The following is a 13537-nucleotide window of genomic DNA, read 5'->3' on the forward strand; positions in this document are numbered from 1 at the left end:
CCAGCGGCCCCCCTCACATTGCCTCCAGCGGCCCCCCTCACATTGCCTGCAGCGGCCCCCCTCACACCACCTCCTCTTTACACTTATGGGGACATTTGGTAGAAACAGCAGCAGGATGCCTAATAACCCTCCCTTATCAAAAAAATGACAATTAGAGAAGCGTCCACCTCACGGGGCGACAGAGCATATGGACACTGCTGGATTGTCCCGGGACATAGCTGGCACCAGTCAGCCATGCTGTGGCAGAGGGCACACACTGGGCACTGCCCTCACTGAGCCCCACATTACACGCTCGCTGCCCGCCTTCAGCTGGTGACAGGCCGCTCGGCACCTCAGCTGTGCCGCCTCCACCGCCGTCCCTCCCTCCCAGTGCAGCCTGCAGTGGATGGGCTGGATTCCCTCCAGATCTCCGAGCAGCAGCTCCAGGGAGCACTCGCCTGCAGCACGTCCCCAGGAAGGAGCTACCACCTCCATGCAGGGACAAGCCAGAGCCTAGTAAGTGCCCTGTACCCTCTCCAGCTGTCAGTGCCCTGCCAGTCTCCGCACAGTTGGTGCCAGTCACACTTCCCGCTCTGCAGGCTATATACTATGCCGTGTACTGATGTAGCCCAGAGTTGTGGTTAACTCTTTGTTAGCATTGCATGTGAACAGTGATGTATTGTGACACTAGTGGATAACTGATGGGCCGACATGTCTGATCTGCTAGATCTGTAAGTAGTTACAGATGCTATTCTTCCATTATGTGGGCTAATCTGTGGAGTGACAGTGAGAGATCCTGCATGTCAGCCTGGACTTTGATCCACACAGAAAAGGGTTAAGGATACAGCAGATGCAGAGTATTGACTACAGGAGTCCCTGCCTTACATTGATTATCAGGTACAGGCTGGTAAGTGAGCCATTCACTGTGCATTTAAAGGGGCTTCCCACTAGTACTCTGCCAAGACCTGTCAATCAGACAGGATATCAACTTATGATCAGGGGGTCCCAGCCGCCTGGCTTAATGCAGAGGTATCTGTGAATGGGGTATATGAATACTTTTTAGTTATTAACCTATCAAGTCTTCTGACAGCCATCACCATTGTACAATATTACTCCTATCCCAAACTGTACCCCTGCATTGGTCGTCTTGGTACTTTTCCTCAGATGTTCATCTAATATGTATGGGCACTTCAGCTGTAACACAAGTGCTTCTGGGAGAGAATGGGTTAAGTAATGAATACAATGATATTCTTTTTCATATGGTTTGAATTGATGTAGTGTAAAAGCAGTTTGTGTGAAGGAGTAGAATGGGGGCATTGATCCCAGGCTGGAATTCCCATTCGGTCTACCTATGTTTACAGTACACTGCTTCCCTAACATTGCACAAGCTCAGGTTACTGGTCCGAGAGATATTATACGGAGTTAACCTCTTACTGGCTGGTACAGCATCTTCAACCAGGGTCTCCTCACAGTGAAGGCAATAAGGCACCTGCACAACTAGATATGCACTCATGGGGTGGAAAAGGCAATTAAGGGGCAAAGCAGAGTTGTATTTTGCTGTTATTGGAATGATTTTAGCAGTTACGCTTGTAGACAAGAAGCTGTATTTATACAGGTGAGTGCGAATTAGGGCAGAGAAAATCTCAGTTATATTACACTCATTTTGTCTGCGATTTTCATGCATCTACAATGCGTTTCAGCATTGAAACCACGCGATTCGCATCGCTTTACATGCGTTTTTCATGTTGCCAATAGTTGAAATGGTAAAAAACACGTTGCACTCACATGCAATTCATATGGAATTCGAGTGCAATGCAATTTTTTTTTTTTTTTACACTTCCATAGGAAATAGACAATTCTTGCAGTGGAATCACCCCAAATAGGACATGCTGCCATTTTTCAAACTTGTACAATCAGTATGTGCGAAAATTCACTTGTGTAAATTAACCCATTAAAAATAATGGGTTCTTTACTTGCACAAGTTCTCTACACGTCGCAGCGAACTCGTATGTGAAAACCGCCCATGTAAATACAGCCTTAGGTCTCTCTGACACGGGCATAATTAGCTGCGCACATCTATCATGCGCGAGCACGCCATGAGATGCATGCAAGCGTGACAACAATTCCCATACACTATCTTGGTGTGTATGCGCATATAATCTGTCATGATAGTGTATGCCGCAGTTTGTTTTGCGCATGTATTTCTTGCACTGTGTGTGAGAGGCACAGTTAAAGTCTATGAGAGATTGGTAATGTGTATTACATGCGCAAAATAAGCAGTAAGCATACGTATGAGACAGGTCTTATAGGGATAAGGCACAGAAATATGATACAATTTGTAAAATGTATCAAATCAGCATCCTTTCCAGCATAGTAAACTTACTTTTCTTCTTTCACCTCATGGCTGTCATACTTGTCAAACCATAATAAGTTTTGTGCAGCCATTGCAAGCTATGGTGCATCATTTTTTAAATATATCATAAGTCATAAAACAAGATACAAATGGCTGTAATAGTTCACATGCCACTTGTAATGCAGGATATGCATCTTTTTTGGTGTATTACATTTGATGGATGTGTCATAAGAAACAGTTGAATAACCATATACACATCCCTGCCAACAATCCAACATCTAGTCAGCTACAGGATAGTATGAACAGTTGTAGCTGAGCACCTGAACCTCAGGGGACTGAGAAATTGTAAAGAAGGGGTTGCTTGAAAAATGTGTAAATCTGTGGTTACTAGTAATGAATCAATATTTATATGTTCAACAATTAAAGGAAAAAAGGTTTCCCATTGCAGGGATTTAGTGGCAACTTTTTCCTGACCTCCTATATTGTCTTCTGGTGCAGGTAGCCGGGGATAGGAAGATGGGGGCAGGCCTGGCACGTGGATCCCCAGATGGGGAGAGTTCTTCTTTAACATATTAAGTATCCGTTTTTACACAAATTTACCAACAATTCTTGGTGGCTATTAGCTATAAGAGTGCTTGGGACACGATTGTTACTGCTTTTGTGAAAAGGGAATCAGGGGACATTACCTAAGACAAGTTCAACAGAGTAAGATGCACCAAATATAATAAGAGGCGCAAGCCTGTTATTAAATTTGGCGCATCCTGTGCTGACCGTGCAGTACTATCTGAAATCAGATAAAACTTGCTGTGGATTTGTGCTATAATTTATGCCAGTTTCTGGTAAAGATTATAATGAATTTGACGGGCCACGGCCCTGCCCTGCTTTTGCAAAAGTGGCAAGGGCAACATAAAAAGCTGAAAAGTTGCAAACTTTTACCCAAGGGATTTGTGCAAAAACTTGTAATTTTTCTACCCCAGAAATCTAGCATAAACATGTTTATGAATTCTGCCTCAATATGTTTAAAATGTCATCATTCCTGACATGTTCAAGGAATCCCAACCTTTTAGGCCGAGCTCACATGGCATCTTCGAATTGCGCATTACGCGCGATGTACAAGTGTATAATTCGTGGTAAATGGCAGCCATTCAAATACATTGACTTTTGTTGTTCTACTCACACTTGCATGTATTTATCAATACAGCATGTTTTATTTTACCACGTATAGTGCAATAGAGCCCTGTTGTTCTCTATGTGTGCATACAAAAACACGTACATACGTAAAGACATTGCATATGTGTGGCGTTTTGATGCAATGATACTAAGAGACAATAGAAGAAACCAGGAAGCCAGTGCATGACAGCATGCGTGAGATACGCTGTCATGGGCAGGAAGTAAACGCAGCTGTACGCCATACCATACTGCGGTAAAACGTTGTGTCTTTACCATATGCTCGTGTGAGCCCAGCCTTATATAATGTATATATACAAGTTGTATGAGTTGTGTTTAAATTATACATCCTCCATTATTTAATACATTTGTTTTCTAAATGTTATTTATTTGTTTTTCTTTATTTGCGCTTTTCCTTGCAAGAAATGTTCACTTCTTACCAAAATGCATCCTATGCATTCATGGATACACCAGCGGCGAGAACCAATCACAGCAATCTCTTGCTGGAGGCGGGGTTCTCAAACCTCGCTACCAGCAATACGGTAGATGATCTGTCAGTGCAGGGGAAGCCTGAAGCAGTGCCAGAGATCAGCGGGAGGGACCTGACGGCACTTGCTAGGTGAGTATTGCTTTTTTTTTCAGCTTCCTTGGCTATCTTTTTAGCTGTGCTAAAAACGTAGCCAAAATACTGGCATAACGCATGCTAGCGCTGCTGGATCCGGTCTGAAACCGCAGTAAACGCAGTGTAGAAAAAACGCTGCGTTTCTGCAAACTATTGTGTGATTGAGGCCTTAAGGTATGTTCACACGTGTTGGTTTTCATGTGGATTTTGGGGTAAATTCTGTGGCAAAATCTACATTGAATCTGCTAGCATTCTGCATCTTATGCATCTTATGCAAGTAATAGGGTATTTTACTCTCCCGTTCACATGCAACTGAAAAAAATCCATGCCAAAAAAAAAGTCATCTGTAGATTTTGCACGAAAAAGCCATAGATTTGCTACATTCAGTTTAGCCCTATTGAATAGGGTTAATTCTTGTTTGACCCCACTGACACATCCACTGCACATCCATGGCAGAACTCCAGCTGTCAGTCTTGGATTTCTGCCGCCATTTCCACTGTAAATATAGGCGAATCCGTGATGTGAACTTAGTTTAAAACATACTATAAAAGCTCATGTGGCGTCATCCATCAGGATGCCATATTAAAAGAGGAAAACACAACTAGTGTGTTTTCTGGTTAGTCTAACATTATGGATGTAGATAGGAGACGGAGAGGTATCTATGAAGTCTCAGTGACAGTGTGACTAAATAGTAGTTCCATAGCAGCTAAAATGGTTACTGCAAACTAGCAACTTAGTTTACTGCAAATATTTTTGGTCAAGAACATAACTGGCTAACACAGGAATCAAACACAACTAGAACAGAGTGAAGAAGGATTCTGTAGTTAGACGTTGGAGTAAAGATGTGCTTTATCTGCAGATGACTTCTTGACCACAGAGCAGGACAAAGTTTAAATTGTTCTTCTGAGCACTGAGCTTCCACCTAAACTTCAGGCCCTGCAGGGCTTCTGGCTCGGGAGTAATACAAAGATTCTACAAATACCAGACCAAAGCAATATGGCATGTAGTGTTGTATATTTGTTATAAAGACAATCCGCTCTGAAAGCCCAGGTTCCTCCCTGGTGGCACCTTCAGAACTGTCACACTGCTTGAAGATGGAAAAATTGAAATGAGGAAATCTTCCGACTTTGAACTCTTCCTTAGATGCTATTTCAAGGAAGCAGCATTTCATTCATGGTGAGAGCTGAATCATTTGGTTGCAGAATAGATAACGTATTAGTTTATAGAAGAGTAGAGCCGCCGTGTTGCATCACTACTACTCAGTGCGAGGGTATTGTTTTACAGGGGGTGTAAGGCTTCTGTAGATCTGACAAATGTATATAAACAATGGTGGCCATTGGTATACTTTCTCCGTTTTTAATATTAATTTATTCTTAACCTAGGGTCTGATCTGAGGGTGCTTTGCATGTGCACAGTGGGAAGATCTCAGAATTGCATCTGATCTGTGAATTCAAGAAATAAACAGAAATTGGATCAGGTTTTCCTGGGACTTGACCGAGGCTCGGCCAGACATGGTAGGACATCTGAATTTACAAGGGATGGAAGACAGTTTGAAGGAGAAGAATCGGGAAGGGTTGTTGGATAGTCCGGATTCTGGCCTCCCACCAAGCCCCAGTCCTCCTTTCTATTCTATCTCTCCTGGCATTACTGAAAGCAGACCTGAGGGCAGCATTACACCAACACAATACCCAGGATATGCCTACAAGAAGGAAACTAGAGAGGGAAAAGTGGTATGTACTTTATTCTTGCATTCATAGCAAACTGTTTATTCAATTGCACTTGCATTCTTCTATTCCCATATTCTAAGGATGTGTCTTGTGATAACTTGTTCATGGCTTTTTAGCTTGTATTGCATTGTGTTTACACCCTATTAGAGCATGGTAATGATCGCAGGGTGGGGTTAATGTATGTCATAGAATGCACTTGAGGGTTTCATGTAGGAGATAAGAGATTTACTAATCCTTCAATTTTTTTCTGTCATAACTTCCCTCTAAAATGTACAAAATTAGTTATTTGGATGCTTTGTGCAGAAACTGTCTTCTGTAATGTCTTTGCATATTTCTTGTGTGGATGAAGAACACATTTGTACCTATTGTTTATTTGTCAGTGACGTGTGGATGAGGAACAGAATGTGGAGAGCTTAGTGTTAATGGTTTGTAATTACTGTAACAAGGAAAACTTCAAATGCATATTTGTATTTGTAGCCTGGCATGTTCAGTGCCAGTTCATCAACATCTGTAATAAAGAGCACACCCATGCCAGCTATATAATTCATTATATAATGCAAATGCAACCTTGAATTAATTAGATCCACAGAAAATCGGAGACCACATGAATATCTCATATCCTCGAGCTTCTTCAAGGCAATACACCCTTTAAGAGTATATCCTTCCACTTCTGTCCCTTGCAGAAGAAGATTTTGACTGCCTCTTGGACTGATTATACCCCCTCCTTTATGTCATAGTTATATTGAGTGGTAACATCTGCCAAATGCACACTGCCCAATGGAAATGGGACACTCTAAGGCTGGCTTCACACTGGCGCGATTTTCGTGCAATACAATAGCGAGCGAAAATAATTATGAAACAAATGATTTTCAATGGTTTCATTCCCATTTGCAATGTTTTTACTCATGTGATGTTGTGTAAAAAAAATTGCAGCATGTTCTATCTTTCACCCACTGTTATCAACGGGGTCGGCGGCAGCAGCGCCAGCCCCATTGAAAGCAATGGTAGAAATGTACAATCCTCTGCATTACTGTCACGGGGGGAATCCCTTTCAGCCTCAGCTGGGGGAATCCCTCACAGCTGCAGCTGGGGGGATTCCCAGCACTGATGCCAATCTTTTTTTACATGAAAACGCCTTGCATCCATGGGTCTCACATTGATTGCGAGAGCAATATCGCCCTTGCCAGTGTGAAGCCAGTCTAAGGCTTCCCTGACACAGGCGTTTGCAGAAATGCAGCATTTTTCAATGCTACGTTTACTGCGGTTTCAGCAGCGCTGGCTTGTGTTATGCCAGCATTTTGCGCAGCGGCAGGGACCCGGCAGGCACCTACTGGGTGAGTATTGCTTTTTGTTCCATCTAGTGTAGCTAGGGCTGATTTTCGGGGTAGGGCTTATATTTCAAGTCCACTCCCCTGAAAATCGGTGTGCGGTTAACGCTGCCAAAAGCGCTGCACCAAGTTGTGCCGCATTTTCAGCAGTGCTGAAACCACTGCCCATTTATTTCAATGACCGACGCAGGACTGAAAACTGAAAAAAAACTTTCTGACAGTTAGGGTGATCAATGAGTGGAATAGGTTGCCACAGAAGGTGGTGAGTTCTTCTTTAATGGAAGTTTTCAAACAAAGACTGGACAAATATCAGTCTGGTATTATTTAGTGAATCCTGCCTTTAGCACGGGGTTGGACCCAATGACCCTGGAAGTCCTTTACCCAACTCTATGATTTTATGATTTGCGCTTCATTCAATGTATCAGGCTGATGGAAATAGCTGTGTGCTGTACTCAACTGTCTCCATCAGCTCTATCGTGCGTGCGTGTGTGTGTGTGTGTGTGTGTGTGTGTGTGTGTGTGTGTGTATGTATGTATGTGTATATATATATATATATATATATATATATATATATATATACACATACTTACATACACACATATGTTGAATGCCTGTGATTGGTTCATGGAGCGCTGGCTCCTGAACCAATCAGAGCAATCTATTGCTGGAGGCAGGGATTTCAATCCCTGTCATGAGCAATAGATGGCCTATCAATAGATGGTGCTTAGAGCTCCAGAGACCAGCGGCGGGCACCTAGACTGTACCTGCTAGGTGTGTATTATTTTTTTTTTCTGCTAAAAACGCAGCCAAAAAGCTGGCAAAATGCATGCCAGAGCTGCTGAAACCGCAGTAAACGCAGCGTTAAACGCTGCATTTCTGCTAATGTCTGTGTGAGAGAGGCCTTTCTGGGGTTAACTAAAATGAAGCAACTCTGCTGTTTAACTCTTTTTTTCAGAATTTACATATAAAGTAGTTAATGCTATTCATTAGTGAAGCTCTGCTTAATGTTAATTTCTTACTGGCATTCCCCATGCACTAGATGAAAAGAGATGGTTATTTAATCTGAGGCACATGGGAAGTGTTTATGTCTGAAATGTCTCTGGGTAGCAAACTCCTGTGTTGGCAGCAGAGTACTTGTGAGTTTGTTGTTCAGTAACATGCAGTGTATATTTTGTGAATAATGCATATATATAACAGGAAATGGTATGTGATCTAGTACCAAGGTAATTAGAGAGTCACCAATGGTTCAGGTTTCTTTAAATGTAGCAAGTATTTTTAATATTCCAAGTGCTGCTAATGAGAGTTGCTGAGTGTGAATGCATAAAATGATTCATTCCAAATGGTAAAAGTATAGTTTATAGGGTTTTTCTATGAAAATACTAATGATGACCTATTCTCAGGATAAGTCATCAGTATCAGATCAGCGGGGGTCTGCTGTTTGGGACCCCAGCAAAGTGCTAATGAGAAACTGCTGTGAAATGGCCATAATGTTCAGGACGCCATACATAGCACAGTGGTTATGTGTGGTACTGCAGCTACTTCCCATTGAAGTGAATGCGAAAGAGCTACAATATCAAATCGGGTCACTGCGCTACAGATGACATTCTGAGCATTGTGGCCGTCTATGCCAGTTTCATCAGCCGGTCACGAAACTCCCGTTGCTATTATCCCGGAGAAGCCCTTTAAGTGTCCCTCTTTGATCCTCCAAATGTTGGAAGGTATTCTATAAACTTTCTCCATTCGTTAAAGGGGTCTTCTGCGAAAATACTATTGATGACCTATCCTTAGGACATGTGGCGCCTGCTGACAGCGCCGGTATACACTGGAGTCAAAGCGGAAACTGCTGCTCCGACCTCTGTGTAGTGGCTAGTGCTTGTAATTGCAAGGGTAGATCATCAATAGTGTTATCCTGGAAAACCCATTTAAGGTTCGTTGCGTGAAAGGTAACACTTTTTCACGTGCCTCTATATGCTTGAATAGTTTTTTTATATTCCTATTCCTATGATCCTATCTGTGTACCTGTTCTCAAAGCGCCATGCGGCCATGATCTAATGACTATATTGCCATTGTGAATGAATAGTGTAGAAGAATTGTCATGTGTAAATTTATCATCAGCTTGCCTAGTGTTTCACAAATGTTAGAATGCTTGTGGCAAAATGCATAGGTTTGCATAGCTAATAGCCAGGCCTGGTGTATGGACCCTGTACTCTTCAACTATCCTGTTTCTGCAAAACGGTCTTGATATCCCAAACTCAAAACCCTAGTGGTTACAGGATTAATTTTGGGATATTTTTGTATAGCCTTCGGTATGTCATAGTGGGAATTAGTTGCTGCTTTACCCCACTTTCTCAAGTGCGGACCATCCACAGTACAGATAATTCAGGTATGCATGGACGCTGGCCGGGCACAGGCTCGGGTTCCATTGAAGGCTCCCGCATGCGGAATCCGACTCGTTCATATGAGACCAGCTTTAGGGTGAAGTCACACGAACGTATATTGGCTCGGTTTTCACGCCGAGCCGATATACGTTGTCCTCGTGTGCAGTGGGAGGGAGGATGGAAGAGCCAGGAGCAGGAACTGAGCTCCCGCCCCCTCTCCGCCCCTCTGCACTATTTGCAATGGGGAGAGGTGGGACGGGGGCGGGGCTAATTCTCAGAACTTAGCCCCACCCCGCCTCTTCCCATTACAAATAGTGCAGAGGGGCGGAGAGGGGGCCAGGAGCTCAGTTCCTGCTCCTGGCTCTTCCATCCCCTCCCCCCCTGCACACGAGGACAACGTATATCGGCTCGGCGTAAAAACCGAGCCGATATACGTTTGTGTGACTTCACCCTCAGGCTGGATTCACACGAACGTATATCGGCTCGGTTTTCACGCCGAGCCGATATACGTCGTCCTCATCTGCAGGGGGGGGGGGAGGATGGAAGAGCCAGGAGCAGGAACTGAGCTCCCGCCCCTCTGCACTATTTGCAATGGGGAGAGGCGGGGTGGGGGCAGGGCTAATTTGGGGAACTTAGCCCCGCCTCCTTTCATTGCAAATAGTGCAGAGGGGCGGAGAGGGGGTGGAGAGGAGGCATAGGGGGGCGGGAGCTCAGTTCCTGTTCCTGGCTCTTCCATTCCGCCACCCCCTGCAGATGAGGAGGAAGTATATCAGCTCGGCGTGAAAACCGAGCCGATATACGTTTGTGCGAATCCAGCCTTATGCTGACTGAGAAACGGACTAATTTGAAGACGCATAAATCTGAGCTGGTTAGAACTGAGACCACATGACCACCTGAAGAGAAAGACTCCAGAAGTTTCAGATAAAGCTAACGCTGATGTTTTTCACATGACCTTCTCGTGTACAGTGTGATAATGCTATAAAGCAGGCTGCGGACCAACTTGCACATTAGTTCACATTAGGATGTTATTTTGATAAGCAACACGTGATCAATTTCCTGATTTCAGCAGCGGAATGTAAAGTATCTTCTTTCATTTATTTTTGGAGATGATTATATTAGAGTTTTGCAATTTGAAGTTCTTTGGAGAACTAAGCAGAGACTTTTCTTCTGAACAGATCTTTATTCCATGTTGGACCGCTGAGCAATAAGGTACACCAAGTCTTCCGAGCGCTTGTTTGTCCAGCACTATGATGCTGTCCTGTTAGAGAAGCCGGGTGCACAGCTTTACACACTGGGCTTCTCTGAGCACTGTCATTGGGACAGCAAACAGGAAGACATGAGGTGAAAATATGAAAAGTATGTGATCACAATGGCAAACAGACATGTGATATTTAAATCTAGTTTGATGACATTTCCATCACTTGTTTTCAGCACTATTTCTTGTCTTGTCTGTAGCGGATTGTGTCCTTCAGGAGCCGTGTCACATTACTGAGAAGTTATTTTGTGATTCTGTGTAATAGATCTATTCAAAGGGCAATTTACAGCCATTCTTCACAGACTCAAATTACAGTACATCCAAAGCATATGACTTTAATGGACGTCTATTACCTACAGTGTAAATCTCTAATTTCTTACTGTGGTTTAAATCCCCCACCCTATGACTTTTTTTGGTTGGAGCGCAACCAATTCCATAAATTTCCTACATTCCCTGACACTTTGTATTTGAAAATAAGTGATGGCATTTGCAGCGACAACGCGTTTCAGTTTTCCAATGCAGTTTATAGAATGTTGCTGTTGATATGCACCGACCGGCCACATACATTGTGTAGATCCTCCTTGTGCCACCACACAAGCTCTGATCTGTCGAGGTATGGCTTCCACAAGACCTCTCAAGGTGTCCTATGGTATGTGGCACCAAGATGTTAGAAGCAGATTCTTTAAGCTTCTTTAAGATTTTTGAAGCCTCCATGGATTGAATGTGTTTTCTGGCATATTCTGCAGATGCTTGATACATTTAATATCTGGGGAATTTGGAGGCCACGGCAAAAACTTAAACTCTTTTTCCATGTTCCTCAAATCATTTCTGAACAGTTTTACAGTGTGACGGACTGTCTTATCCTGCTGAAAGAGGCCACTGCTATTAGGGAGTACCTTTGTCATTAAGGAGTGTTCTTGGACTGTACAATGTTTAGGTAGGTGGTATTTATTAAAGTACCATCCAAATAAATGTCACGACCAGAGGCGTAACTTGAAGCTCCTGGGCCCCAATGCAAAATCTGTAACAGGGCCCCCAACTATAATGCTTTATTTATAGTATTAGACTTACTGTATGGAGGAGATGGGCCTTATGGGCCCCCTAAGTGTCCTGGGCCCAGGAGCAACCGCATCCCCGGCATCTCCTATAGTTACGCCCCTGGTCACGACCCAATGTTTCCCAGCAGAACATTACCTGAGCCCCACAATGCCTACTCCAGCTTGTCATCTTCCCATAGTGCATCCTGGCACCACCTTTTTAATCAGGTCAGTGACACACATGCACCCAGCCATCTACAGGATATAAAGGAAAATGTGACTCCTCAGACCAAGCCAACTTCTATTGCTCTATAGTCTAGTCTACTTCTTGATGCTCACATGCCTATTGTAGCCACTTTTAGTGATAGGTAGGGGTTAGCATGGGCTTTCTGATTGGGCTGCAGCTACATAGCCCAATATGCTGCGATGCACTGTGTTTTCTGGCACCTTTTTTTATAATAGCCAGCATTAACTTTTTCAGCAATTTGTGCTACAGTAGTTTTTCTGTGAGATCAGACCAGGCGGCTGGCCTTGCATGCCCAGACACATAAATAAGCCTTGAGTTCTAAGCACTGCATACTGTGATCACCGTATAATTTGGGCCTTGCTAAAGTTGCTCATATCTTTATGCCTGTAACTTTCGGAACTGACTGACTTGCCCTTTGCTGGGCACCCTTGTCACAGTATAATCAATATTAGTCGCTTCACCTGTCAGTGGTTTTAATGTTGTGGGTGATGTATGAGGTCCATTACTAAAGGGAACCTGTCAGAATGAATATAATGTCCAAACTGCAGGCAGCATGTTATAGAGCAGGAGGAGCTGAGCAGATTGTTATATAGTTTTATGGGGAAAGATTCAGGGTAACTTGTATTTTATTTAAATCTCTGCTCATTCTGAGCTGAACAGTCCCATGGGAGGTCCTATCAGTGACTGACAGCTCTTTTCTATGTATAGTCCTGCACAGACTGCTATCAATCACTAATAGCTCCGCCCATTGGACTGTTCAGCTCAGAATGTGCAGAGATCTAAATGAATAAAATACAAGTTACACTGAATCTTTCCCCATAAAACCCTATATTAATCTGCTCAGCTCCTCCTGCTGTATAACATGATGCTTGTAGATCTGACTGCATTTCCAACACGACTGGTTCCCTGTAAGCTGATGGTTAGAAAGACCATTTGTACTAAAATATGCATTTTGTAAATGGAGATGTATGACTTAAAGGGTTTTTTCAGGGAGAATACTATTGATGACCTATCCTCTATGTAGTGGCTGGTGCTTGTAACTCCAGGCACGGCTCACGTTGATTTCAATGAGAACCGTCGCTGCAGTTACAAGCGCCGTCCACTACACAGAGGTTGGTGCAGAGACTTCCGCTGCTTTTGCTCCGACTTCTGTGTATTTGCGGCACTGACGGCATGTGCATGCTCAGCTGATCAGTCAGGTCCTGAGGATAGATCATCAATATTATTCTCCCCTTTAACAAGCACTCCTGAGACCTAGTAGCAAAATTTGGAATGGGGCCTCCAACGTGTTTACTGTAAGGCCTAAGGCTGCCTGTCCACGGGCGGGTTCGAATTGCGTTCCCCGCGGCCGGATTATTGGCCGCGTCGCTATGGAGAGCGCTTCCCCCCTGTCCACGATCGGAGGATCATTGCGATTCTCCGCTCGCAGGCGGCAATTTGCAGC

At 43.7% G+C, this 13537-nt stretch overlaps 1 protein-coding gene across 1 annotated transcript in view; it reads left to right on the top strand.

Moving 5' to 3' along the window:
• The first annotated feature begins 373 nt into the window (after window positions 1-373).
• RFLNA (refilin A) overlaps window positions 374-13537 on the top strand; it is a 54031-nt gene continuing 40867 nt past the window's right edge. Inside the window, exons 1-2 of the mRNA XM_066603364.1 lie at window positions 374-495; window positions 5504-5851. Coding sequence (XP_066459461.1) covers window positions 5633-5851 — 219 coding nt within the window. The 5' untranslated portion in view covers window positions 374-495; window positions 5504-5632. The remainder of the gene's footprint in view (window positions 496-5503; window positions 5852-13537) is intronic.

This window comes from Eleutherodactylus coqui, chromosome 5 (assembly GCF_035609145.1).
Source record: "Eleutherodactylus coqui strain aEleCoq1 chromosome 5, aEleCoq1.hap1, whole genome shotgun sequence".
NCBI lineage: Eukaryota > Metazoa > Chordata > Amphibia > Anura > Eleutherodactylidae > Eleutherodactylus > Eleutherodactylus coqui.